General features: G+C 46.3%; 3 protein-coding genes across 4 annotated transcripts in view; 2 read left to right on the forward strand and 1 right to left on the reverse strand.

The window, feature by feature from the left end:
* NLK (nemo like kinase) overlaps positions 1-18,537 on the forward strand; it is a 36,065-nt gene extending 17,528 nt beyond the window's left edge. For both annotated transcript variants that reach the window (XM_030962767.1, XM_030962768.1), the window contains 10 exons: positions 3,449-3,578; positions 4,646-4,701; positions 9,049-9,155; positions 9,830-9,915; positions 10,785-10,994; positions 11,323-11,424; positions 13,875-13,961; positions 14,991-15,189; positions 15,735-15,828; positions 16,827-18,537. In XM_030962767.1, the coding sequence (XP_030818627.1) occupies positions 3,449-3,578; positions 4,646-4,701; positions 9,049-9,155; positions 9,830-9,915; positions 10,785-10,994; positions 11,323-11,424; positions 13,875-13,961; positions 14,991-15,189; positions 15,735-15,828; positions 16,827-16,881 (1,126 nt within the window). In that variant the 3' untranslated portion in view covers positions 16,882-18,537. The remainder of the gene's footprint in view (positions 1-3,448; positions 3,579-4,645; positions 4,702-9,048; positions 9,156-9,829; positions 9,916-10,784; positions 10,995-11,322; positions 11,425-13,874; positions 13,962-14,990; positions 15,190-15,734; positions 15,829-16,826) is intronic.
* Positions 18,538-19,048: 511 nt separating this feature from the next.
* On the forward strand, positions 19,049-21,968 carry TMEM97 (transmembrane protein 97). The gene is made up of 3 exons (XM_030962938.1): positions 19,049-19,189; positions 20,353-20,497; positions 21,019-21,968. Exons 1-3 carry the CDS (start codon positions 19,070-19,072, stop codon positions 21,267-21,269), a joined length of 516 nt encoding a protein of 171 aa, XP_030818798.1. The 5' UTR covers positions 19,049-19,069; the 3' UTR covers positions 21,270-21,968.
* Positions 21,969-22,598: 630 nt separating this feature from the next.
* Positions 22,599-24,638, reverse strand: IFT20 (intraflagellar transport 20). The gene is made up of 4 exons (XM_030962940.1): positions 24,395-24,638; positions 24,117-24,202; positions 23,452-23,555; positions 22,599-23,023 (listed from the first exon to the last, which is right to left on the reverse strand). Exons 1-4 carry the CDS (start codon positions 24,519-24,521, stop codon positions 22,942-22,944), a joined length of 399 nt encoding a protein of 132 aa, XP_030818800.1. The 5' UTR covers positions 24,522-24,638; the 3' UTR covers positions 22,599-22,941.
* Positions 24,639-24,656: the final 18 nt, after the last annotated feature.

Below are 24,656 nucleotides of genomic sequence, written 5' to 3' on the forward strand. Positions count from 1 at the left end.
TGCTGGCAGAAGGCAAGGTCATTGCAGAGCCTGGAACATCACCTTTGGCCTGTCTCCCTGGTGTTTGAATCTTTATAATGGTAAATTGCTAAAGCAGCTGCTTTGCGTGAAAACTTAGCTTCTGTGGATGCATTTTTTTTTTTCCTTCAGTAAGACATCTGTTGCAAAATCCACAAATATATATTGGTTTGTTTTCTTAAGGATTTCGCACTTATGTTCTTATTTTCCTCACCTCTCCCCTCTGCTACCCAACAGTCCATTAAATGTTGTGGAGCAGTTTTTGTCACATTTTGGTAGGGCTCAGTGCCTGGCAGTGACTTTGCAGAGGGCAGAGCCTGGTCTCATGGCCTGTGCCTGTGTGCAAATTTTATGTACACAATCAGGCATTTCCCAGATAAGAGATTTGATAAGTGCACAGCCTCTCCCTGCCCTTCCACTTCAGTCTTGGGAATCTTTTGGGTTTGTGAGCTTTTCTAAAGGATTTTTAATATCATCCCATGCTCAAGTATATTTTGAAATATGCCAAGATGTGATTGATTGCGATACCATGTGCTGAAAAAGTGGCATATTGGGATCACATGCCCTTGAGTATTAGCTGTGCTGTTTGTTTTAAAGTGGTACATCAAACATGCCTGGGTGAGCAGCTGAAATGCTTGTGGGACCAGGCCACTTACATATCTCAAAGTAAGGCTTGCTGGAAGTGCCTGTGTGATTAAGAGTCAAGCAATTGAGGAAAAAAGTTCACTGACTAATAAGAAAAACTTGCAGAGTAATCCTATTAAATTCCCTCCCTTCTGGTAACTCCTGATGTAAATTTATAGATATTCTCTATAAATGCGAAGGAAGGTTTGTTTCCGTGACAGAACAAACTCCACCAGCAGTTTCCCACACCACCCCAAGAACATTCTTTCATTATCTTGCTCCTGTGTAATAATTGCATGGAGCAGTCACAAACTTGTTTTTCTACCAGTTGAAACTACAGAACAATGTGTATGCCTTGACCTGGATTCAGGGAGAGAAAAAGTCACTGTTGGCATAGACTCCACCTTGAAAATTTGCCATCAACATGGCAGAGAGTTGCTAAAGGCTTATAATGCGTAATTGAAACGGCTGAATGCCTGCAAGGATTCTTTGAGATAAGGATTGTCTTTGAAAACATTTTAACTTGAGGTCTGGATTGTGTCATTAATCTCTTCTGTAGTCCTATTACTTTTTAAAATTGTATTATTTCTGGTGTGATTAGCTTGCAAAGTAAATAGAAGGTGCGGGTTCTGTAAAGTATCTTTTTTCTTTATGTGTTTTATGTCAGACTATTTTAAAAGCTTTTTATGTAGTTCTTAAATATAGCAAGACATACATACATTATGTATAATGAGCAGAACAAAAGGGTTTCTGGTGGCAGGAGAGTGGCCCTGCTGCACAGGGCACCCACTGCAGTTCAGGGGCTGCATCCCATTTCTGTGCTGGCCCCAGGGCTGCTCTGCTGCTGTCCCTCACCTGCTCTGGTTGTGATCTGCTCCCCAGGACGTCCTGGCCCTTTGTCCCAGCTGTGTGCTCCCCCTGTGTCCCTGCAGGGCTGGGGTTTGGGCTCACTGCACCCTCAGTGCTCAGTGCTGGATCCCCCAGCTTGGGTTCACTGCTCAGTGTCACTCCCAAAGGTATGGTTGGAGCTCAGCTATCTGCTTTGGCACAAGATTCAATCACTTATTTTTTGCCCCATACCTATATATAAATTTTTGCTAGGTTATTTTTGGTTTGAATCTTGGTCTGTGATCTCTTTATCCCAGCTGCAGTTGGTGGTTGGTAAGTGGACCCTTTGAGGCTTCAGTAGTGCCTTGTGATGGATGGCTCCTGCCTGCTGGGCCCTTTGCTGCGGGGTTCACCCGTGCTGGAATGTCCTCACAAAGCAGGGCAGGGAATTCAAATGTGTTCATCTGAGAGCAGCAGTAAGTAAAGCTGCCTTTCTAGCTGTTCTCTCAATTAGCTCCTAGGAGATTTTCCTGCTTTTCTAGTTTCTCCTGGGGATATGTGACCCGATAGCATATTGCTATAAATAATTATTTTACTAGTATCAAAGTAGGTACTGTACACAAACACAAAGCAACATTTTCAGCATCTTTTTTTGGATGCTGTAAATACCAGGTTTTCAGACAGGCTGTTTCCTTTCTTCCTTTCTTGTTTCTGTTCTTTGGCATGCAGGCCTGACAGTTCTGATCTTCAGAACTTGGATTGTTAGTTCTGTGCTGCCCCTTGAAGTGAAATTGCTGGTGAGTAGCCCAGAGCTCCCAACCCAAGGCAGGGAGGTGAGGAGCAGGCTGGCATTGCTGCTGCTGTGGGGAAAAGAGCAGAGGAATTGCTTTCCAGATGGGTACTGCAGGGAATCATCACTTGTTTGTAAAAGGGGGTTATTTAAAAGAAAAAAGAAAGTGGTCATAAATGGGAATGGCACAGCAACCCCACTGAACTCCTTCCTCTATGAGAGACTGGGAAAACACTGTTCACCCAAAGCAATGGTTGTTGTATGGAGACATTGGGAAGAGCAGAGCAGCCACACCAGGCCTGGCACAGCAGAGGACTCACATGAGAGAGAAAAGCCAGCAATTTTTAAAGGACAAATGTAGTTATCAGGGTGCATAGCTGGATGTGGATTCTTCTGTGGGTTCAACACTGCACTGAGATTGAAGTTATTTTGGTCATCCCAGTAAAAATATGCATATACTCTATTTTGTAGTTTGAGAAACTCACCTTAAAAACTGGGATTGGGAATTGAGGCACCATAATCTCCTTGCTCTAGTTTTATGGTTCTCATTATAAAATTCTATTTTCAGAATCCAATTATTTTAAATTAAAATACTTGCCATGTGCAAAGCACCTTATAATTCCTGAGCTACTATACTTGCATTCCATAAGTTGTGTGGGAGAAGGACCAGTATCATGCCTGTTTTACATTTGTGCAAACCTGGATACCACGTGCTGTTGCTTCTCCAGATGTGATTTGGTGACAGACCAATAAATAGTCTTACACTTGCCAGTGTTCTGTCAGAACAGGATTATTAGATCTTTTACCCTCTTTGGAGAGGAAGAAGTGAGCGACAGACCTGATAAAATCTGATCTGGGTAACTGAGAGCGTTTTAATGAGGTGTTTTTGGGAGGTGAAGGGGATGTTTATCCTGACATCCACTGCAGGTGTTGATGTCACCATGAGCTCCGTGTGTGGCACTGCTGGGCTGGGTGTGCGCTCCATCCGCAGAATGATCACATCTGTGTGACACAGGCTCTGCAGGACACTGCTCAGTGCCCTCACATTAGTGCTCTTTTCCCTAGAAATGGCTTCACTTTGTTTTGACTCACTGACCTGAGAACGATAAAAGATTTTAAAATAATATTTTCTTCTTTAGCAAACTCTCTAACAGGAGTATGTGATGTTCTTTATCTTTTATTCTGTAGGTCAGTAACAGATCCACGAGATGGAAAGAGAGTTGCACTCAAAAAGATGCCCAACGTCTTCCAAAATTTGGTCTCTTGTAAAAGGGTCTTCCGGGAGCTGAAGATGTTGTGTTTTTTTAAGCATGACAATGTAAGTAAATTCAAAGTAATCTTGAAATCTTTGAGAAAACCTAAATGTAAAATGTAGCTCTCTTTAACAGAAGTGTGTTTTGTTACAGAATGTCTAAAATGCTTTACAGTGATCAGATTTTCTAGAAACTCAGATATTACTGTTGCAGGCACTATAAAAATGAAACTGTCAAGAGTCTAAGGAAACTCATAATTTCCCCTCCAAAGTGTTTGCACTGAGACAGTCAGTACACTTCTGCCCAGCCTTATTTCAGACTTTGGGTAAATGTCTGGCTGCACAGAGCTGTGTCAGCTGGACACTGTTCCTCCTGAGCAGTTCTGTACTCCATGGTGCTGTCCCCTTTGCTGGTCCTCTCCCAAACCTGCTTTAGGTAAAATCAGTCAGCTTAAGTTAAAACATTTAAACTCTATTTGAGTTGACCCATGAAGTTTGAAGTGCGTCTGAAGTTTGGGTGCTTCACCCACATATCATTTGGGTGCTTCACCCAAATGACCCTTCCTAGGATAGTATCCAAATGACTACACCAAGGAGTATCTTCCTCTGTGAGAGGATGGGAATTCTTTGCTGCTGCTTTTCTATGTTTTTGCTTTTTTCTACCTTTTTTACCTTTTGCTTTTTGTACCACTGAGCTGCTTATTCAGAATGGGAACATCTTTGGGGTTTGCAATTCCCATGTGGAAGCAGTGAATCACAAAACTCTGAAAGACTAAAGGCAGAACAAAGTGTGATACCTTCTGCTTTTACATTTCTTTGCTGGAATTACTTCTTTCAAAGATTCTGTGTTCATATATATTGTAAAGAAACCACTTTTTGTTGGATAGATAAATTTGTGCTTTCAAACTACTACTCAAAAAGCTGGAAAAAATGTCTTGAGTTAGAAAAGAGAGAGTCATTGAATGTACAGAATATTTGACATGGTGGGTTATTAAATTTACATACCTGGTGAGACAGAACATTGGTCTGTCTGTGGGATAGAATAAAATGAAGCCATGTGAGAAATGTGCAGTCTGTCTTTTTGAAAGGGATTTGTTCTGGAATAGGCCTTGACCTTGTGTGGTATTTCCTAGGTACTCTCTGCCCTCGACATCCTCCAGCCTCCACACATCGACTATTTTGAAGAAATGTATCCTAAATATAAAAATAGAACATCTTAATTGAGGTAGATGTGATTTTCATTAGCTTAGAAGCTGCCAGTGTGTGGTGTAATCTATGAAATGGAACCACAGAAGCCTCGAGCCTGCCTGTGGACAGTTTTATTTCCAGGAGTGAACCTGTAGCATCCAGAGCTGTGAGGTGGTGCTGGGGTGGGATGGTGCAGGACTGAGCTGAGCTTTGGGGTGGGATGGTGCAGGACTGAGCTGCGCTTTGATTGCACCTGGGCCAGTGTGTGCAGGAGTGTGGGACTGACCAGCAGGCCCTGCTGCTGCTGCTGCTCATGGGGATTCCCCCAGAATTATTTTTTTTAAAACCATATCCAGCAATTAATCTCCTCTCAGTACTTTAAAAGACTTTGTGGTGGTTTCAGAGAGTTCTGCCTTCACAGGCTTTGAAGCCCTGAGTTACCAGAGAGGTTTCAGTGGACTGGCAGGGCTGTGGCTTTCCTTGGTCAGCTCTGTCCTGGTCCAGAGCCCATTGCCCAGAGCTGTGTCCCAGAAATGTTCTGTGTCACTGGTGCAGTACAGGTACCAGCTGCCTGTGGGGAACTGGGTTCTAGCAGTGAATTTGATGGAAAAACTTCACATGAGGGTCATGTTTTGGTTTGGTTTTTTTCCTTTTCTAACCTGGCTTGGGCTGTCTTCTAGTCGTGAAGGAGGGAATTTCTGCTTTCTGGAGTACTGAAAAGTGAATCCCTGAGCTGGGAGGGCTCTGACTCTCAAGGCAGGAGAAGTTCTTTGCCACTCCTGTGGTTAGACTTGGGCAGGTTGGGTTTTGGTGCTGGTGGGTCTAAGCTGCTTTTTTTATGACCCACTTTACAGTTAATGGGTGGGAAATTGTCATTATTTTTAGGTAACCTGAACTTTTGAAGTCTGGTTTGATCTGTTTATGTAATACCTTGGATTGATTGGTGAAGAAGGTAGGTGTAATCAACGTGGTAATTTTAACCAAAGTACAGCACAACTTGCTGGTGGAGAAACACATTATTTAGTTGAAAATATTGCTGTGCTATACTGGGGCTTTTCATATGAGTTTAGGTAAAGCTTTAAAATTCTGCTTTGATATTTCTTTCACGTGAAGAGCATATAAGAAGTCTTCAGAAACTGGATTTTGGTTATGTGCGCTAGTTCAATGCCCTCATTTAGAACAAGTCATATGAGTTATAAATCAGATCTAGGTTAAGGATTACTCCTTCCGTGTAATTGTACAATCAAGAATATTTAAATGGGATAAGCTTATTTTTATGAGCTTAGCCACTGCCAAGTTTTGAATATAAAACCAAAATGTTAGTTTCCTTCATGGCTAACTGACTTTAAGTCATTCTGAGTTGTGTTCTATAGGGCTGCCTTTTTTTATATTTTTGTTAATTTCTTGACTCTAATATTGACAACAGAAGATTATGTGTAATCTTCTTTGTCCTTTCTTTTGAAATAATTACAATAAGTGCACTTAGGACCCTTACATTCCTTAAAAGAATGACTTAGTAAATGTTTTGATTTATATACCCATTTTAATTGCATGTGTTTCTGCTTACTGTAGTGTAAGGAGAATTAACTTGAGACTGGTTTGAAGAAGATCAGGTAAAGATGTTCCATATTTGGGGGGTGTAGATGTCAAAACTTATTTTGTTGGTCCACTGGTAGAGTTCCCAAAGAGATCATAGGCTGTTCCATTTTTACAGTAGGATATATTGAACAGTGATAAAAGCGTAAAGGGCTGGAGTTGGTATTGAGTGATTTCCTTTGTTCTTTCCAAAGAGTTGTAGTGCCCTTTTTGGGGAAAGAAATGTAATAAAAGAATGACTAAAATGATATGAATGATGTGTTGCAAATGAGCTGGTAGAGTTCATGTCAATTATTCAGTGTTTCGTAGGTACCAGCAGGAATTGCAGAGTGTATTTTTTAAAGAGAACTAATTATAAAACCACCTTAACATTTTAATGATAAATTAAAAGATTTCTGAGGAAAACGGTGATGAATAAAGGAATTTTAATCTAGTGAGATTTTTGTTTAGGATGAAAATTCCTGACAAACATTCAAATTAAGATATAATTTGAATTAATACTGAAGTTTTCGGTTGAAAATCTTTGTGGCCATTTTGAATCTTACAGGTATTGATGTTTTTGCCAATATCACCTAGTGCAGAAATGAATGATTGATAGCTCTTTTTTCCAATTACAGAATCTTCCACAGTTGATTGTAATACTGAATTCAGCAGCTGCAGATCCACGGATGTTCTCCTTTAAGAAGCATCCAAAGTTTCTGTAGCAACTTTATGAAAACTTTGCCCATTAAAGTGGATATCAGAAGCTGCTGAAAAGTCACCACTTTTCAGGGGTGGGGTCTGGGAAAGGTTTGAATAGCAGTAAAAGCAAAGATGTGCAGTAAATTCCCAGAGAGGGGAAAGAGCTGTGTTGTGGTGGATTCTGTGGTAGATCCCTGGTGTCTGTAGGGTGGAGAGGAGCAAGGTGGGGGGCTGCTGCAGGCAGTGAGGGGCAGTGCCAGCCCTGCTGGGCCGGGGACAGGCTGCTCCCCCTGGGACAGGGTTTTCCTCTGATCCATTGCTGGGGCCAGTTCCTCTGGGCCAGCACCCAAACCAGCTGGGCAGGGACTGCCAGGGTCACTCTGAGCCACAGAACTGGGGTTTGAGGGGTGCAGAGACCAAGTACAGCACAGACCAAGCCACAGTGAGAGTGCCACATCACCGAGGGCACTTCATCCCTTTCTAACGTTTATCTGTGGCTTTATAGAATTCACCAACTCAGCAGGTCCCAGCCAGCAGAGCAAGTCGAGTTCTTTTGTGCCGCGCATTTGCTTTGATAATTACTCTGAAGCAAATTGGTACATTTGTAGATCTAATTTTATACAGCTACTTAACTAATTACTGCTGTCAGGAGCAATTTCTCTCCGGTAGCAGCGCCAGCGGCCGCCCCACGGCTCGGGCCCGGCGGTGGCACTGAGAAAAGCAAACTGAGGTACCTGTGTGAGCAGGGGATGACATCCCCGGGTTTGGGGCTCTCTTTTGCTCAGTGTCCCCAGCAGTGGCTGCTGCAGGCAGGGTCCCAGCAGCAGCAGAAGCCCGTGGGTCAGAGCAGAACCCGCTGCCGCCAGCCCTGGCTCAATTATCCAGAGACAATAATCAGATGGCTGCTGCTGCTGCTGGGGTTAATGGCACCTCTGAGCCTGTCAAGGGCTTGATTTAATGCGCCCCAGACCTGCAGTGGTGCAGGTGCCATTTCAGGCCCTCATTTAATTTAAGCTGCTTTAGTTGGCATGGCAACTAGTTGAGACATCTGGGAGACATTATGCTCGGGATTGAGATTTAGGAGGATTTGTGGCGTAGCAAAACAAAAATCTTATCGTAATAAAGTGCCAGAGTAATGCTTTTGGGTTTTTAAAAGTATTTTCCATTAAATTGAATGTAAAGATTTGTTGCAGGTATAAGGTAAACCGCAAATTTTAAAAGTCTGGTATAAATATTTAAAAGGAAAAGAAAAATTGCTAAAGGAAAAGAAAAATTAGAGGACTACAAATTATGGTGCTGCAGGTTGGTTTTTTTCTTTATGAATTCTTTATGAATGCAATTTTAATATTTTTTTCCTCAAAAAGTTGGAGATATTTAATTTATAAAATGAGTTTTTGTGTGGTGTTCTGTTGGCAGATGAACCCTTTGGGCAACAGGGATTTAGCTGGAGAGGGTTTGTAGAGCAACAGATGAAAGCAGAGCATTGACTGGGTAGAGATGAAAGAAAATGAGCATTCCATACGTGGCTGTATCAGTTAACATGGGGCAAATGTGTTTTACCTCCTTCAGCCACAAATGTGATAATAGCAGACTTGTGTTTCAAATGTGACTGCTAAACTAAGCTTTTAAAGCAGTGCTGTTTTTAATTAATGCCTGTAGTTCCCCCAGTATTTATTGGAATGCTTTCTCTGTGTGTTATTGTTGTCCCACAGCCAGGACATTGTCGGGATGGTCTCCATGCTATAGGGTGCAGCTTTCACCCTATTTCACTACTTCTGAACCCCCCTGAACACACACAGGCCCCTCTGGGAGCCTCCTCCCCTCAGTCTCACTTGTAATTTGCCTTTCAGTAACTTTGTACAACTACCTTAGTGCAAACTCTCATGGACTAATCTGTTTTCTTTCACAAGCTGTTTTTTATTTTCATTCCTGTAAGAATTTGACCTCTGAAGCAGCTTTCTTCTCTTTAACTCAATAGTTCTGACCTGTAAGAGCTCAAGTAAGTAGGAGTTAGTGAATGTTTCAAGAGATTCTGTGCCTGTTGTGCTTCTCCTTAACCACTGAACTGCAGCTATGTTGTCACTGAGCTGATGCAGAGTGACCTCCATAAGATTATTGTCTCTCCTCAGCCTCTCAGCTCGGATCATGTCAAAGTTTTTCTTTACCAGATTTTAAGAGGTAATTTTTCTTCCTCTAAATTTAATGAAAATTGTGTAGTAGAATTTTTTTTAAATTTTTCTTAATGTTTATTCTCAAGACATTCTCATCTTGAATAAGCCTCCTGTAGGAACTTCTTTTAATGTCATATTTGAATAAATACCAAGCATGAATTATTGTAGCTACAAGAGCATGGCACCCCTGCTGCCGTAAAGCATTGTCAGGGAAAGAAAAGTCATGCTTTTAGAATCAAGGAACAAAATGGACACTTAGGCTGAACCAGATGGGTAAATATGGGTAATTATATCCCCTTAAGGCAAAAATTGTTACTGAAAAACAGAGCAGTAAGAAGTATCTGAAAATTCCAGAGTGGGGATTAGCAGAGTATCCATGCCATAATCAGAGAGATGATGCTTTGCTTTTGATTTGTTGTTTGTTGGATTTTTGGGGGGAAGGGGTTTTTATAAAAAGACTGCTAAATTCCTTTTCCTGTAGTATTTTATATACTCCAAAATTTTACCCTGTCATTATGTGGCTGATTGTGCACTAGTGGCTGGGAGTTACTCATTTAAAAACTGAGGCGCAGGCAAAGCCTTTGCTGATCAGGAATTGCCAGATCTTCTGGGAAAATGTTGTCAACCTTGAACTTCTTCTAAAAGAGAAAAAAAATATTTAAACTTTCTTTAACGTTTCAGGTCTGAAATATCTACATTCTGCTGGCATTTTACATCGAGACATTAAACCAGGGAACCTACTCGTGAACAGCAACTGTGTCCTTAAGGTGCTGCTTACATTAATTGAAGATGTTTGTGTGTGTATGTTGTTAATTTGTAAACAAAAACATTCAATGTGAACACTTTCCCTGAAAGTCCATGTAAATGGAAAAAAATCCTGCAGATTTTTTAAAAAGTAGAAATGAAGCAAACATCTGCCTTTCCCCTTTTCTCCCTGCCTCTGCCCACACCTCTGAAAGCCAGAGAGAGACAGTTCCTGAGTTTGGCTTGGGTGGGATGTCCTGTGCCTGGGAGGGCCAGGGGGTTCTCAGTGTCCCTGTGCTCCTCAGGGGAAGATGACACCAAATGTCCAAGGCACCTCCATTAACCTTGGGTATATGGAATTTTGGAGGACTGAGGTGTGTTGTACAGCCGTGCCAAACACAAAAATTCAGTATTGTTTACCGGGCTTTGCTAAGAATTCTAGTTGGCAAAGTTTGGTCACTTTTCTTAACCCTTCTGGTTCAAGACATTTTTAACAATTCTCCAAGCCCAAATGAGTAGAGCTGAATCTTTAATATTTTGAGACATGTCATGAGCAAATGAAGTTTGTTTGAGGTGAAATACTCCATAATACCCACAGGTTGGGTTTTTTGTAGTGCAAAACTTTTTAATCTTTCAGATTGTAAATATTGTAATGCCTACTTAAAATGTACTGTGATTTCAAATCAAATTGTAGGAAGTTTGAATGGCTGTGGAACAAAGCAATGTGATTTCCTCCTATCCCCTCTCCCCTGGCTTATGCAGTTACAGCAAATTATCTGATGTATTTAAGTGCTGGTTGGGGATCCCCTGCCTCCTTCCCAGAAGGTTGCCTATTTGAAATGCAGAAGGTGTTTTGGTTGTTTTAATTTTCTTATTTACCTTCTCAATTTAGATTTGTGATTTTGGATTGGCCAGGGTGGAAGAGTTAGATGAATCCCGGCACATGACTCAGGAAGTTGTCACTCAGTATTACCGTGCTCCGGAGATCCTGATGGGCAGCCGCCACTACAGCAATGCCATCGACATCTGGTCTGTTGGCTGCATCTTTGCAGAGTTGCTTGGGAGAAGGATATTGTTCCAGGCACAGAGTCCCATCCAGCAGGTATCCACCTCCCCTCTCCCTGCCAGCCTTCCTGCTGCCCCTGCTCCTGGAGGCAGAGCTGCACCTCGCGGGACCCAGGGGAGGCAACAGAGCTGGGAAAGGGCTGGAGAACTCCTGAGGGAGCTCGAAAGGGGCTCAGCCTGGAGAAAAGGAGGCTCAGGGGGGACCTCCTGGCTCTGCACAACTGCCTGACAGGAGGGGCAGCTGGGGGGGGCGGGCTGTGCTCCCAGGGGACAGGGACAGGATGTTGGTTCATGGTAGCTGGGGAATCTGCTGCTCCAGTGGAGAGCATCCCGTGTCTGAGCTGTGTCCTGTGTGCTCTGTGCAGCTGGATCTGATCACAGACCTGCTGGGCACGCCGTCGCTGGAGGCGATGAGGACGGCTTGTGAAGGCGCCAAGGCACACATACTCAGGGGTCCTCATAAACAGGTACTGCAGGGCTGCCTGCAGCCACACAGCCCCAGCAGGCAGGGCTTGCTCTGGGCAGGGCGAGGCTTTCACAGCCTGACTGGATTCCCATGGCCTGTTGGTTAAAAACACGCGGCCTGGATGTTTGCTCTCAGAGCTGGCTGTGCCTGGGATCGGGGCTGAGTTGGGCACGGGGGGTTGTGGTGCTTGGGACAGGGACTGATCTGTGCTGACTCCACCTGCTCTGGGGACAAGGGGGCTTTTCACTAGTCAGGGGCAGTTCTGGCTTCTGCCTTGGGGGATTGTTGGACTTGATGACCCAGGTGAAAGTCCCTTTCTGAGGCAGCAGTGTTTTGACACCTACTTTGAATGAAGATGTTAAATTTACGTGTTAGTACTGGCAAGAGACATAAATTAAAATTGACAGTATAATTCATAAAGCCCTGGAGGGCTGCTGCACTGCCAGGATCAGGAGTGTTAGAGGTGGAATTCACCCCCTGCCCAGAGCCAAGGGCAGAACCTCCAGCACCCCAAGCCCAGAGGGTCCCTGCACACCTGAGCTGCTCGGGAAGGCCCAACAAGAGGCTGAAAGCTGAGATACAGCATTCAACACAACTGGAGTAAAAGTTAGCTTGGAAAAAGACACCAAACCGAAGGAAAAAGGCAGGATGGAGTCATTGTGCTGACTGGGCAATAAAAAGGGCAAATGCAATGTAGTGTTAACAGATACAAAGAAATGCTTGTGCAGGCATCTCTGGTGCGGGGATAAGGCTCTGTGGCTCTCCAATAGGGTCATTTTTATGATTGCTAACAAAATTAACAAAATTATTGGCCTGTACTTGCTCCAGTAGTTAAGTTTGCATCATTTTCTGCATGTTGAAGTAATCTCTCAGGTCTGCTCACTACAATAGTAGTTACCATAGAAATGAGCATTGCGTGTATATTCTGCTTTATTATTGACATGTGGGAGCTCTGCCACCCTGGCACTTTGGATCCACTACATAAAGTTGTCGCTGTTCCATTTCATGACAGGATTTTTTAATTTGAGCATTAATAACAGAAGGATTTCCTTCAGATTTTCTCTGCCACTTTTAAGTTAAGTTTATTTTTCTGCTATCGTGTGCTAGAAGAGTTGTGACTCCTAAAGCCAGTGTCTTATGACCCACAGGACGGTGGGAGTCCTAAAAAGCTAGTGAGGTGAAATGGTATAAAAAGTTTCCACTACAGATTTAATGTCCTGTAGCCACGAAGTTGTACGAAATACACTCTAAGAGTTAGTTGTGTGTGTGTTGGGGAAAACAATGTTCATTCTCCCTGGAGTGCTGTGGGAGCTGGTGTGCTCATGGCACCTTGGAGACAGGGGATATAGAGCATCCAGGTGATGATTGGTATTTTTGTTTTCAACTTGAAGCACACTTCATGTTTGAGTGCAAATTTCTGGCTTTTCATATTCTGAAATGGAGCTTTTACTGGTTGTAAGTGGTTAAATGTTGCTGGTTTCCTAATTAGACTAACAGGGAGAGAAGCCCAAGTTAGAAGCGGGCGATTGCTTTGTCACACCGACTATTTTTACTCGCCGTAGGTGAGCGCAGTGGGAGAGAGGGGTGAGGCATTTTGCTGCTCTGTGCAAAAATAGATTAATGCCAGAAGTTTCTGATTAAACCCCCCCTACCCCACTGTGTGCTGGCAAAATGGGTATTTACATACTCTGTAGACTTTGTCAGTTTGGTATTTAAAAGTTCAAGTGAATTGTGTCCCTGGCGGCCCCAGGGGGAGCGAGCTGTCCCTGTCCCTGCTGACCCCCTTCTCAAAGGAAAACGTGTAGGGTCCATCCCCTGCCTGTCGTGATCCCCCTGCTGTGGGAGAGCAGGCCAGGAGGAGGAGAGTTACCAAACACTGCAGCTTTATATTCCATAGGCTGCCCTGAGAAACCAAGGCTGGGAAGTGCTCAGGGCTCTGTGTGGCACTTCAGGGTTAACTTCGACTGATGTCACTCTGGAGGCATAATTCTTATTTATACTGGGAAATTTACAGCAACCCTGACATCCAGTACAGTCCTTCTGTCACTGTCAGTCAGCTGTGGATTGCCTGGGCAAGGAAAAGCAAAGTAATCCATAATTTGGGAGGGATTGAGATTAAAAAAGGAACTACTGGAAATGATGGAGTTAATCAAACCCTGGAGCAGCTACAGCTGGGGGTGGTGTCTGTGGAGAAAAATACAGAAAGAAAAGCAGGTTTTTCCAGGGATTGCACCTGAACTAAGGGGAACAGTGATCAATTGGACCTTTATTACAGTTGCTGGGTTTTGTAATGGTGATTATTGTCATGCTGGAAAGCGTTAGGTACCACTTGTCCCCTGTAACAAGGAGTTTGTCCTTGCTGGCTGGAATAGCGCGTGCGGGAACAGGGTTCTCCTGCTGATGGATCTGACAGGACACTCTGTGCTTCTCTTCCTCCCATTCTCCCTACAGCCATCCCTTCCTGTCCTATATACACTCTCCAGTCAAGCTACACATGAAGCAGTTCATCTCCTTTGCAGGATGTTGGTCTTTGATCCAGTAAGTAGGACTGAAAATCACCTCTAATACTTCTGCTTTGAACGGTTTTTGTTGTCTGGTGCTTAAATGAGTGTTGTAAGTCAAGGACTGCTTTAGCTGGTTTCCTTCTACATGGCATTGCAGTACTTCTGGTCCATGAAAAAAGTAAAAATATCGTATAATTGGCTGATCAATTCCCCCTGGAATGGGGGTTTCAGGTTTCAAACCGAGTGGTCCTGGGAAGGAAGCCTGGCAGTGGGAAGGATGAGGCTGTGCATGACTCATGCTCTTTTCCGAGCTGGGTGTAGGTAGCAGAACATCAGCTACTTTGATGCAGTTCTAATTAGGGACACGGGGGTGTTCCTGGTCTTGCAACACACAAAAAATTCCTTCTGCATCCCCAATCACAGAACAGGATCGTTTTTCCACTGAGCATCTGTTTTTCTAATAAAAATGTGCTGCTGTGGATTTTGGATTTTGTTTCTTGGGACATTGTAGAGAATTGTCACAAGAAAATATGATATTGGAATTGATAATCTTAATGATTTCATTCCTACAGAACCCCCCCAATATTGCAAATGTAAAACAGAGTGACTGCAGTGCAAAGGAGGAGGCTGGGGGTTGATGAAGCATTTAGAAGCACTGCCTTTGGAGTGTATTTTTTTTAAACCTTAAGATTGCTTTGCTGAGCAGAACCGTGGAAATGTTAAACTATAACTTCCACATTTGAAAACCAAAAATTTCTTTCTGACTCCCTCAACAGTTAGAATGCTGTCTTTCCCAGCTTGTTTTGATTTATTGCAGGAGTCATAATTGTAAGGTTATCTGGAGAAAAAAGCCTTTGAAAGGCATGTTCCTGAGAGCTGTGTGCTCAGCGTTTGCCGTGGTGGCTGAGCCAGGTCGGTGCCACCCAGGCTGGTTTGTGAGCCTCAGCTCCCCTCTAGTGGCAGCTCCTTCCACACCACCGCGGGTTTATTAAGCACTGAGGATTAAGTGATGAGTAGTTCCTCACCTCACGCCTGCTCTCTTCCCTTCCCATGCTGCTCCCAGTCCAAAAGGATATCTGCTAAGGATGCCTTAGCTCACCCCTACCTGGACGAGGGCCGGTTGCGGTACCACACCTGTATGTGCAAGTGTTGTTTCTCCACTTCGACTGGCAGAGTTTATACCAGTGATTTTGAACCCATCACTAATCCCAAATTTGATGACACTTTTGAGAAGAACCTCAGTTCTGTTCGGCAGGTTAAAGGTGAGCAGGAGTTAACCTTGCACGTGCAGTTGTCCCCCTGCAGCGGGGGGATGTGGGATGGAACTGGGATGGAGTTGGGATTTGTGCTCTGCATCCACACAGTGACCCTGGTGCTGGTTTCTTTTAGATATTTTTCCATAGTAGACACTGGAAATAATTTCTTTTCACCAAAAGAACAGAATTGTAAGTGTACTGAGATGAGGCAGTGGCACAAGTATGAGCTGACCTGCAGAAGTCTGTGCGTTTCAGACCTCAGCAGTGCCCATCCCTGGTGCCCTGTTCCTCATCCTTTTGCTGAAGGATGGCTCTGGGGGAAGGGGAAGTCACTGTGTGGCCGTTTGGGGCTGTGAGGTGTGACCTCCACAGCTGTCCTGCAGCCGGGAGCTGAAGCGGAGCAGTCAGATTTAGAGAAGCTGGAGCTCTTCTATCCTCCCGAAAATGTACTCTCAATAAGGGAAGTTCTCTTTCCCTCCAGCTGACATTGCATTTTACTGAAGCCAGAAGTGTTAATGCTGTGTTGTTTTGTATTTTTCTCCCGTGTACAGAAATAATTCATCAGTTCATTTTGGAACAGCAGAAAGGAAACAGAGTGCCTCTCTGCATCAACCCTCAGTCTGCTGCTTTTAAGAGCTTTATTAGGTAACTGTATGTAATCACATCTGATATTAATTCCCATTTATTAGTAGTACAGAATTCACACATCCAGAATGTTTTAGGTTTTCAGTTCCTGAGATAGCAAGGGCCCATAGATAAAAACCCTTGTGAATTGTATTTATGAATTCTTCTAGAATTTTAAGTAAAACATGCAGAAGTTTCAAGTAACATTTTTGTGCAAAAGAACAGAAGTCAGATCTAAACTAGAACTGGGAAGGTTGGCAAGTTGAGTTTTGGCTGTGAAGCTGCAGGGTGAAGGTGCTGGAAGGAGGGACTGAGGGGTGAAAATGCACAGATAAAGGAATATTGGCTGTGGGTGCTGCTGTGGCCATTGTCGGGCTCAGGTGGGGTTTGGGGTTTGGTACTGGGATATTTGATCCCCCCGGGCTCGGGTTGGGTTTGGGCTTTGGTCCCAGGGGCTTTGGTCCCCCCGAGCAGGGAGCAGTGTCCCTGGCCCTGCAGTGAGCACTGAGCACTGAGCAGTGTCCCTGGCTCTGCACTGAGCACTGAGCAGTGTCCCTGGGCCCTGCAATGAGCACTGAGCAGTGTCCCTGGCCCTGCACTGAGCAGTGTCCCTGGGCCCTGCAATGAGCACTGACTGAGCACTGAGCAGTGTCCCTGGCCCTGCACTGAGCAGTGTCCCTGGGCCCTGCAGTGAGCACTGAGCAGTGTCCCTGGCTCTGCACTGAGCACTGAGCAGTGTCCCTGGGCCCTGCAATGAGCACTGAGCAGTGTCCCTGTGCCCTGCAATGAGCACTGACTGAGCACTGAGCAGTGTCCCTGGCCCTGCAATGAGCACTGACTGAGCACTGAGCAGTGTCCCTGGCCCTGCACTGAGCACTGAGCAGTGTCCCTGGCCCTGCACTGAGCAGTGTCCCTGTGCCCTGCAATGAGCACTGACTGAGCACTGAGCAGTGTCCCTGGCCCTGCAATGAGCAGTGTCCCTGGCCCTGCACTGAGCAGTTCTCTCTGTGTCTGTGCAGCTCCACGGTCGCCCAGCCCTCCGAGATGCCGCCGTCGCCGCTGGTGTGGGAGTGACCCGAGCGCCCCGTACTACTGAAGATGTAATGTAGCTTTCCACTGGAGCCTGGGATTTGCAATTCTGGAGGTTAATCATGCTTGTACTGTAATTTTACTAATGAAGTTTTAAATTAACAACCACTACTTGTACAATATGAATAATACTTAGAAATGTACTAGACTTTTAATCTTGTAAAGTGGTTGTGCTTTTAGAAGAAAATATTTTACCCAGAGTTGCACGTGTTTTATGAATTCTAGTGCAGCTGTGATGGCTCAGCTCAGAACAAACAGAATTGAACCAAATTCGGGGAGGTTTTTTCTTTTTTTTTCCTTTTTTCTCCTTTTTTTTTTTATTGAAGTGAGATTGTACAAACAGATAGACATACATTTTGATATTGAGCCATTCCTGAAGATTTTGGGTTTTCTAAAACTAAGGAATACAGAAAACTTGACTGCGACCAATCATGAAGTCCCTCTGGGTGGCCGTGGCCATGGGAAGTGGCCACGTCCCCTGATACCCAACCCTATAAATAGCTTCTCACTAGAGCTGTGATGGTGATGTGTGCTGTTCTAAAATCAAATGTTGTGAGTAGAGAGAATGAGTTTGTGACTAGGAGAGACTAAACTTCTGTTTCCTTACCCAGTATAAATATATATATATATTTAATCTATTTTTATTAGAAGTTTTTCTGCTCTTTCTTACATAAAACCCCCCAGCATGCATCTTCTATGTGTGTAAATAATTCCATTTATGGGCTAATTTCAGAGATCCCTGACATCATTGCTGTATAGAGAGAAACTAGCTTGCACATTTTAGGTCTGTGAAATTTTGTGAGAACTTTTTCCTGCACTGGACAGTTGAGAGAAAAAAAAAAAGAAAAGGAAAAAAAAAGCACATAGGGAATTCTGTTAATTGTGTTCGTGTCTTTAGGCAGAGCTGTGGAAGTCTTGAAATGTCACAGTAGTAAATAACTTTTATTACTTTTTGGCTAATTCTTTTTCTGTTGGAACACTGAATTCTGTGCATATGTATATATGAACACAAATTGAAGGCCTCTACCTCCTGGAGTATACAACTTGGTTTGTTTACCTCCACATGATTTTTTTTTTTTTTAAGTTTAGTGTGGAGACTTGAAACTTGAATGTCCCTTCCAACTTTTGTATTTAAAACAAGACTAGAAAATTGAAGACTGTTTTTCACCTGTACAAAGGAATACTAAAAGGTGGTCTTAAAATTTGAGCCTTGGTCTGGAGAGAAACCATGGTGTTTGTTATGGACAATTAACTGTTAAAGTTATTGTAAGTTATCTGTATTTAGCAGAGTATTTTCAACAAGAGTGATCTGAGCTGGAATTGGAGACTATTAGTAAGTTATGTTTGGAAGTTTTAACTTCAATGAAGTAATTATTTGCTGTGAAAGAGACAAACATTAAATAACTGAACAAAGATGGTGCAATATCTTTGTTTTTTATGAGGCTCCTGAGAATAAAACCAACTGAAGCATTTCAATTCACTTGAATGAGAAACGTGTTTAATTATCGAGCCCCAGAAGACACTGGTATGAAAGGTAAAATCTCAGAGGTTGGTCAGTTAATGTGGCACACTTGCTGGTCACTTTGTAAAATGTAGATTTGGAGTACAGTGGTGAAAACATTAAATGTGACATTTGAAAATGCAGCGGTGGTGTCATTCTTTCCTGCCCGCTCTCCCCCGTCCCGCTCTCCTCTGGGGTGCAGCGGGTGGGAGGTGCCGCTCCGGCTCCGTGCGGCTCCTGCAGCCGTGCCTGTGACCGGGGGCCGGGACCCCGCTCGGGCCCGGCGGAACCGGAGCCCTGCAGTGCGGGCCGGGCTGGCAGGGGACGCGGGCACGCCTGGGCTCTGGAGCTCCGGGTCCCCGTGCGGGGGAGAAACGGCGGGGCCGAGCTGCGGGACCACGGGGGCCAAGAGTCGGGCTGGCGCGGCGCGGCTGCCGGCACTCCGGGAAAAGGGGAAAGGGGGGAAATGGGGAAAAGAACGGAGAAAGAGCGGGGAAAGGGGCAGGGGCGGGGCCAGAGCAGGGTCTGCCCGCTGGGCGGGGCCAGAACAGGGTGTGCCCGCTGGGCGGGGCCAGAACAGGGTGTGGCAGGGGGCGGGGCCGTGCCGCGGGACGTGGCCGCCGCCGGGCGCGGCGGGGCGGGGCCAGCGCGGGGGGCGGGGCCAGCGCGGCGATGGCGGCGGCTCCGCGGTGGCGGGAGCGGCTCTTCGCCCTTTATTTCATCTCGCACATCCCGATCACGGCGCTCATCGACCTCCAGCCGCTGCTGCCCGCCGGGATCGCGCCGCGGGCCGTGAGTGGGGCCGGGGGTCCGGTCGGGGCGCGTTCCGCCGATGCGTGAGGGGCACCCGCCGGTTTGACGGGGCCGGGGTCGGCCTGCGCCGAATCTCGTGTGTGGAGACATCGCGGGGGGAGAGGGGGAGAGAAACTGCAGCGAGCGTGTGAAGGAGCGTTCTGGGAGCGAAACGGTGCTGGTGCCGCGGGATGAGTCACAGCCGGGTCATTCATTGGGGAGGAGCGGGAACGGGAATGGGAACGGGAACGGGAGAGGGATGCTTGGCCCGCGCGTCCGGCGCCTGTGGCTGATGCTGCTGCCGAGAGCTGTGGCGGGGATGTGGCGGCCGCTCCGTGTCCCCGTCCCCCGGAGGCTCCGGGAAACTGGTGCGGGGTCGCTGCTCGCCCCGGGAACGGGCGGTGGGGATGTTCCTCTGCCCTGAGCGGGCTGTGGCTGTTTCACAGCTGCCCAAGGACACCCTTTCCATGGGCACGGCCTCGCTGTCCCCCTCGCTGTCGCGCTCGGCACCGGCGGCCGGAGGCTGCGGCAGCGCGGGGCCCGCGCCACGTGCCCCGGACGTGGCTCCTGCGGCCCCGGGCATTCTCCGATCACGGGCTTTCCTCAAATTCCTGCCAAAAAGGCAACAGGGAATTGTTGCCGTTGCGGGAGCAGGCATGCCAAATTTACGAATTTATTCGTAAAAATCTCTGGTTTGCTGGGTTTTGAACAAAATCATAGAAGACGGTGAATATCATAAAATCAATTAAAATAACGGTTGGATGGCAGATAATTAGTTCAGCCCTCATCGTCAGGGTGTCACCTCCTGTTTGAACTTTACAATTGGTGATTTGGTTTTTGCCATCGGAACTGCCTGTAGGATTACTCCAGTATAGGAACCATTTCCAATTAATAGTTAACCAGCAGATCTCAATGCATATCTCTCTGTTCAAAGTCCAACGTAAAGCCGTGCTGGAGTTTACATTTCTGTCAGAAACTAATTGAACTGCCTGAGCCCAAATCCTGGTGCTGAGCTGTTCCCCTGCAGCAGCCCCAGGAAGAAGCCCCAGCCTTGCTCAGGACCAGGCACTCACAGCCTGGTGGCTTCATCCCACAGAGAACCACGAGCGCTGCCCTGCTCTGGTGGATGCTCAGTGACTGACTGTTGTTTTGGGTTTTTTCAGCTGACAGACCTGTTGCAGCAGTATGCAACTTCCTTCAGGGACCCCCTGATGCTGCAGCCCCCAGAGTGGTTCAAGGCGTTCATCTACTGCGAAGCCTTTCTCCAGCTGCCCTTCTTCCCCATCGCTGCCTACGCCTTCCTGAAAGGTGGGGGGAACCAGGGTGATCGAGGGCATGTCCTGGGGGCATTTCTGCAGGACAGCTGCTGCTGTATATATTTCTGTATTATGATTAGGAGGTTTGAGGGAGGTACTGTGGAGGGCTGGGCTGCTAAGGCCCACACGAGTGTTCTACCTGAGAAAGCAGCACAGAATAAAGTTTGTCAGGAACAAAACCTTGTAACTACAGGCTCTTGTCAGGTGCAGCCATTTGTGTAACCACCATCAGCATTTGACATCTTGCTAATTCCCAGGCCAGCTAAAGGTCTGGGTCAAGCCTGTGTACTCATTTTGTTACTTTAGATCTTTCAGGATTACACCTTTGTTCTAAATTGCCTTCAGGGGAGAGAAATTTCCTTGGTTCCTACTAGTACTGAGTGTTTTTTCTGTTCCCTATTCCATCTGAGTGATGGCTTACCCTGGCAGAGAGGCAGCAGTCAGTGTTCTGTCACTCAGAATTCTGGTTGTTTCAAAATACTTAAATATTTTTTCCTTTTTGCTTCTGTACAGGTGGCTGCAGATGGATCAGGACTCCTGCCATTATCTACTCCACCCACGTGGCCACCACTCTGTTTGCCATCCTGGCCCACATCCTGTTCCACGACTTCTCCAAGGCGGAGCACGCGGGGCCTCAGACGCTGCGCGAGCGCCTGGCGCTGCTCTCCATCTACCTGCCCTACCTGCTGATCCCACTGCTGCTCCTGTTCACCATGCTCTGCAACCCCCACTACAAACACGTGGAGAAGAGGAAAAGGAAGTAGCTGGCTCTGGAGGTCGTACACACCACACCTGTGCTGCATCTGGTTCCGACCCTGCGCTGGCAGAGTCCTCTGGACAAACATCTCCCTCGTGTTGGCTGCACTGGCTGCTGCAAGGAAAAATGGAATCGGTTGGAGTGCACAGGCCTGCTTCAACCACACAGCTCTGGCAGGGGCCTGGGCCAGCCTGGGGTCAGGTCTGTGCAAGGCCTCTCTCCCAGGAAAATGGTCTTTTAACCCTTTGATGTGTAACTCTGTGAGGGGACACACACACACACACTCACACTCTGCAGCTGATACTGTTCTTCCAAGGTCCCTTTTCCCAAGATGACTGTTTGGAAACCACTCAAGTAGGAAATCTGTCTTCCAACCACATATTCTGAAGAATCCCCAACCCATTTCACACAGATTTGCAAAGCTGTTCGTTTTGAAGCATTCCAAATCATATCATGATTCTTAACTTCCTTGCCCCTTCCTTTAAAATTTCCACCGCCTTTGCTCTGCTTCATTTTGATTAATTATAAATGTCTGATCGATGATAAATGTGCCAAAATCTGGATTCATGAATGCTTAAAGTTACCCTTGACAACTAGGAGTACTGCCCAGAGGATTCTGAAGTACTTCAGGAATTGTAACCAAGGAGTTGGAAATTTCTTTCTTCCCTAAAATCACTTCTGGTATGGAAATAAATAACTAAACGCATTAAACTGCATTCAGTCTTCTTCTGGGAATGGCTGAAGGAACTTGCAGTGACCACGAGATGGTGGAGAGTTCATAGAGTAAATCCATGCATAAGTTACAACTACAGCTAGAAGTTCTGTGGTTGGGGTTGGTTTTCATCTGGAGCCTGGTGAGGTGATAGGCCCCGTGAAGCTGCTCAGGCACTGCTGGCACATTTTATTCACTGTAAAATTGAAGCCTTCCCCAGGCTTTGGAAGGGGCAGCATTTCCATACTGAAGTGCTGTAGACATATACAAAATGCATCTGTTTGCATTGAAACATGAGGCTTGAGATCACACTTGTGTTTGTAGTTTACAGTTTGTGCACTCCTGGTGTCACTGACACTCAGAATGGTTTCCCTCATCAGTCTGGTGTTCCATCCTAATAATGCCCATAAAAGGATTCAGCTCTCATATTACGACAGTCCTGAATGGACATTGCTCAGGAACAGTTCAAAGTTCCTAATTTTCATGTAGTTTCTGCTTTTTTGTATCTGTAATTGGTCCATTCTGGAAATCATACATTTCTGTCTTTTTTTAATAATTCTATAGAAGAAGTACCATAGGCAGATATAGATCCAAAACTGCTGCTTGTGTGTAAACCTTTATACTGAAAAATAACAGAGGAGGAGCAACTAATTCTGGTACAGCCAGACAGTCTGAGAATAATAATTTATTTTCTGATTTCTATGAAAGAGCTGTAGATTTCAAAAAGTGACACAACGAAGCACCAGTAGCATTAATTCAACTGGAATTTGAATTAGAACTACTGACTGTACAAAACTGGTATAAAATCAAAGGCCAGAACAGTCTGTGCAGCTGTGAGCTGAGGTACAGCCCCTCCATTGTACAAACCATCTGCACTCCTGTACAGTGGAAATTGCATATTTCTGAAATTCTCAAGATTCCGGAATGGTCAAGTTTCCATGTGAGCTGGTTTTTGTCTTAAAATCCTCTATTTCTGGAAGATGAACTGGTCGATGAATTCGTTCTGGTCCGCTTCGATTTTGCAGAGGGTCTCGTACTCGATCCGGTACCTGCGAGACAAAACAGAGGGTCCAGGACCCCGTGTGAGGGGGTCAGGGCAGCCCCCAAAGCTGGGAGGGGAGCTGGGCTGCCTGGGTGAGTCACCTGCAAGCAGCAGGTGCCTGAGTCACACAGAGCAGCTCTTTATCAGCCAGACTCGAGGCTGATGCAGCTCTCAGAGTTCTGCACTGCCCTGGCCTGAGCTGCCTGTTCAGCCCTGAAGTCCTCAGGGATGAACCTTCTCTGGGTCACTGCAGGGCTTGAAGGTAACTCCAGGCCTGTGGCATTGTTCCCATGTGCTCTGGCCAGGACACACCTTTGATGCAGGTGGGGCTGTCTGAACCAGCCAGGGGTCCCACAGCACAGGCAGTCAGCCCTGTGTCCACCCTGAGCCTTCCCAGCCTGCACAATGCCCCAGAGCACCGAACACAAAACTCACCTTTCCAGCTGCATCTTTTTCTCAGCTATCAAAGCCTGGAGCTGCTGCTCCTGAGCCTCTCTCTGCTTTGCAATCGACTTCAGCAGGTTCCGTGCCCCAATGGCCTGGCAGGACAGGGCAGGGATGTGTGGAGGGGTTTTTGGTTAGCTCCTTTAGCCCCTTTCCCTCCCAGCAGGTGGACTGTGAGGCATTTCAGCCATGCCAGCAATAACAGAGGGCGATGCTGTGCTCCTGAGGGGTGGGTGGGAGTTTGGTGTTCCCCAAACTGGAGGAACAAAGTCAGTGACTCCTCTGGACACACAAACTGGGCACTGGTCCTACAGCCAGACAAGCTCAGGCTACCAGAGGCCTCTCCTGCCTCTGGAGGACAAATTCTACCAAGATGGAATTATTAAAAAGTACACGTTCTGTTTCTGTGCAGAAATGCAGACAAGCAGGGAGAGCGGGACTGGTTCATGTGTGCGTAATGTGACACTGTCATAAATTTCATTAATTCATTATTAATATTATAATTTATATCAATTTTAAAGGCCCAGTTAATCCCAGGGGAATGCCAGCAGGACGCTGACAGAGAATCGTTGCTTCTGCTGTAAAAGGGAAGGAGGGACAGAGAGGCCCCACACAGAACAGTGCACGCAAGAAGCAAGGAATTTACTGCACAGTACCTTCATCTTCTCACTTTCTACAGCTTTGGCCAGCTGGTCAACGAGCTCAATCAAGCTGCCCACTATGTTCTGAAATTCTGCTGTTTCTGTAAAGAAAAAAATCGTCAAGTGACACCCAGAACTTCCCTAAAGAAATCGAATGCTCCTGCCGTATAGTTTTCAGACGCAGCTGTACGTTTAGAGTTTACAGTTAACAGGAAGGTTTTAGGACTCGGGCGGGATCAGATGAAAGGGGCGAGAGAAGGCCTGAGGTGCCCGGTGCCCGGCCTGGCACTCACTGTCCACGAAGGCCCGGCACTGCTCGCGGAGCTGCGCCGTCTGCGCCGCCACCTCGGGCTCCAGCACCCGCAGCTTGTTCAGCTCGTCAAAGTGCAGCCCCGCCGCGCCCAGCGCCGCCTGCGCCATCGCCGGGGCAGCGAGCCGAGCCGAGCCGAGCCGAGCGGAACGGAACGGAGCGGAACGGGGCCTCAGCCGGCACCGCCGGGCTCGGGCTCCTCCGGCACCGCCCGGCCCGACCCCGCCTCCGCCAGCGCTGCGCCC

This window comes from Camarhynchus parvulus, chromosome 19, assembly GCF_901933205.1.
Source record: "Camarhynchus parvulus chromosome 19, STF_HiC, whole genome shotgun sequence".
Lineage (NCBI taxonomy): Eukaryota > Metazoa > Chordata > Aves > Passeriformes > Thraupidae > Camarhynchus > Camarhynchus parvulus.